Source organism: Corvus brachyrhynchos, unplaced genomic scaffold, assembly GCF_000691975.1.
Source record: "Corvus brachyrhynchos isolate BGI_N302 unplaced genomic scaffold, ASM69197v1 scaffold150, whole genome shotgun sequence".
Lineage (NCBI taxonomy): Eukaryota > Metazoa > Chordata > Aves > Passeriformes > Corvidae > Corvus > Corvus brachyrhynchos.
The window spans coordinates 3250071-3252839 of record NW_008236162.1 but is presented as its reverse complement, the minus strand read 5'-3'; the positions used below and the strand labels follow the sequence as shown (position 1 = coordinate 3252839).

General features: G+C 50.9%; 1 protein-coding gene across 1 annotated transcript; it reads right to left on the bottom strand.

Annotated features, from left to right (window-relative positions):
- Positions 1-323: 323 nt before the first annotated feature.
- On the bottom strand, positions 324-1812 carry CUNH8orf4 (chromosome unknown C8orf4 homolog). The gene is made up of 2 exons (XM_017732101.1): positions 1071-1812; positions 324-1016 (listed from the first exon to the last, which is right to left on the bottom strand). The coding sequence occupies exon 1, from the start codon at positions 1635-1637 to the stop codon at positions 1317-1319; it is 321 nt and encodes a 106-aa protein (XP_017587590.1). The 5' UTR covers positions 1638-1812; the 3' UTR covers positions 324-1016; positions 1071-1316.
- Between the last annotated feature and the right edge of the window lie 957 nt (positions 1813-2769).

Below are 2769 nucleotides of genomic sequence, written 5' to 3'. Positions count from 1 at the left end.
CCCCTTTCTTTCCTCATTGCAGAAGATGTCGTTCTCCTTTGTAATAGGAAACTATTATTGGAGAGCAAACTAATATTGGAGTTGATTAACAATAAATTTGGTGAGACCTTTCTGGGAAATGACATGGTTGCCATAGCAACTGTGGGCTAAACTGGTGCTGCCGGGTGGGATAGTGGGGCCATGGGGGAGCCAGGGACTGCTCCATATCCTGAGAATGGGCTGCCAAAGCCACACCTGGGGAATGAAGGAGAGGTGCAGGTAGTCTGCTCTTAAACTGGGTCTCTATGAATTGACAAAAAAAGTCTAACCCCAGGAGAACTGAGCATTTCAGACAAGATAATTTGTGTTTATTTAATAATTTATTAATTTTCACATCACTGTATGCAATAAATTATAGTCAATATAATAATAACATTGTCATAAAATATTGCCATGAAGTAAGTACTCATCTAATAGTTACTGTAACCTACACAGAGAAGAACTGTAGTTATTATATTTAGATTTTTAGTGTTAATGGTAAGTGAGCGCAATATTAGGGAACTTCACAGTAAATTCAGGGAAATCTGTCATTATTATTGCTTTTGTGCAAACGACTTTTACTGCACACACACAGCTTGGGAAGGAAGGGTACAGTGGTGCAGAGTGTCTCTGGAGCAAATGTGTTCCTGGACGGCTGCATTTGGGTGCATTTAACAAATGTGAAGTGACCGTGATCAGCAGCTGGTCGGTCTCCAGAGCCTCCTGCCAGCCACAGCACCAGGGCTCTGCACGGGCTCAGGCTTTAAGGAAACAAGTCTGAAAAGGCAAAGCACACGGCTCAAGTCAGTTACACCAAGTCCATCAGAAGGTCCCGTATCACACCCGGGCGTGTGGTTTTCCCCCCAGTTCAGTCCCATGGCTGCCCGGAGGAGCTTTTTTGCCTCCCGGTGGAGCTGCTCCCTCTCTGTGAGCCTCTGGCCACCAAACTGCTGTCCACACTGATGCTGCCGTGGGCACCGATGTGCCTTGGGCACCGATGCTGTCATGGGCAGTGATGCTGCCGCAGACACTGATCCTGGTGTCCACACCAGTGCTGCTGTCCACACCAGTGCTGCGGTGGGCACGGATGCTGCCGTGGGCACCGATGCTGCTGCGGGCACTGATGCTGCTGTCCGCAGCGATGCCGCGGTCAGCTCGCAGTTTGCGGTGGGGCTGAAGCCCTGTGGGTGGTCTGTCCAGTCCCCGATGCCACGGGGCAGCGGAGCATGCTGAGTGTGGTAGGAGGTCACAAACAGTCCCGTCACAAAATGTTCTCCATTTCTGCTCCCTCCGCCAGTTCAGTGAACTTTAATGGAGTATTTCCGAAATGTCAGGAACTGGAGCAGTTTGTCTTTTCTCCTCTGCTTTAATGCCATTAGTGCTCTCGTTTTTTCCTCCATGTCCTGGTCGGTGGCGAGGATTATCTTGGCTCTTTCCTCTGCCTTCTTGTCTCCGGAGTTTCTGAAGAGTTTTTGTAGGGACTCCTCGTTGATGCTTTCGAAGATGTTGGCCGCGGCTTTCTTGCGCAGGGCCGTGTCGAAGCGGTAGCCGTGGACCGAGGGGCTCACTCGCAGTGACGTGGACATGGCTGGAGCGCTGGAGCTTGTCTTTGCTTTCATCTATGTGGGTGCTGCCGGGTCTGCCCTGGGCTCCAGTCGGAGGAATGGGTGCTGTGCTGGCTCCAGGACTGGAATTTAAAGGCAGGCTGGAGGAAAAGCCGGAGGGCTCCGGTTACAGTGGTGAGATCACGGTGATGTCAACACCCAACAGTCACAGGCGAGTTTAACAGTTAAGTTGCCAACTTTCCTGTCCTGCGGACGAGATGAAAAGTTCTCTCTGCTTCTGCAACGGAAATGGCTTTTTTTGACCCATCACAGAACAAACGGGCTTCAACCATCGCTGTGGGACTGAGCCAGCACAGCCCAAACTCCACTCCTGCCCTTGTTGCATGTGAAAAGCACTGTGTGCATAATGTATCACACCATAAACAGGTAAAACTCCAGGTGAGAACTGTTGCAATGCTAGCAAGAGGCTGGAGCCTGTGCAAACAGCCAAGAACTTGGCTCTGTCTCCATCAGCAACACTGCAAACCTGCTCCTGTCTGGACACGGGTTCCTTTCTGCTGTTCCTTTCTGTTCCTTTCCATTCCCAGCAGATGCAACCCATCTTTAGTGCACACAGAGCTGCAGTTTCTAATTGACAAGTGCTGTCCCAAAGGCAGGTGATCCATAACATCCTTTGAAGTGACTTCCCTGGGTGCCACACCCTGGGCTGCCCAGCTGCACATGGCAGTGGTCTCGGGGGAGCAAGAAAACTCATTTTGCTGCTCCTGCCTCCAGTGTCCTTTTGCTTAAATGTCATGCTCATTGGTGCTGGAAAGAAAACTCACCTCTGCTCCAAAAGAGTCAGTTCTCTCCACACCACCCTTGACCAATGACAAGCCCTTGGGCTGGGAGGACTCTCTCTTAGTCATACGGGTTGGTTTTGGCTCCTGTGAGGAGCAGGGAGTTGAACTCATGACCCTTATGGGTCCTTTCTCACTCAAGATACACTGTGGACAGGGCATGGCTGCCAGCAAGGGGCTGGCTCTGACCACCGGAGCTCCCGCTGCGCTTGGACACCTGGAGTTACTGAGCACAACCAAATCTGTCCCAGAATAGCTGTGGGCTCAAAAGTCACTTAAGGCCAGGAGCCAGAGATAAGTGTATTTTGGTTAATGTTTTAAAGCAGCCGGATGCTGCAGAGGCTCTG

What these genes read in the sequence shown, in the direction of transcription:
- CUNH8orf4 (XM_017732101.1), bottom strand. Translation starts at nt 1,637, where the DNA reads ATGAAAGCAAAGACAAGCTCCAGCGCTCCAGCCATGTCCACGTCACTG.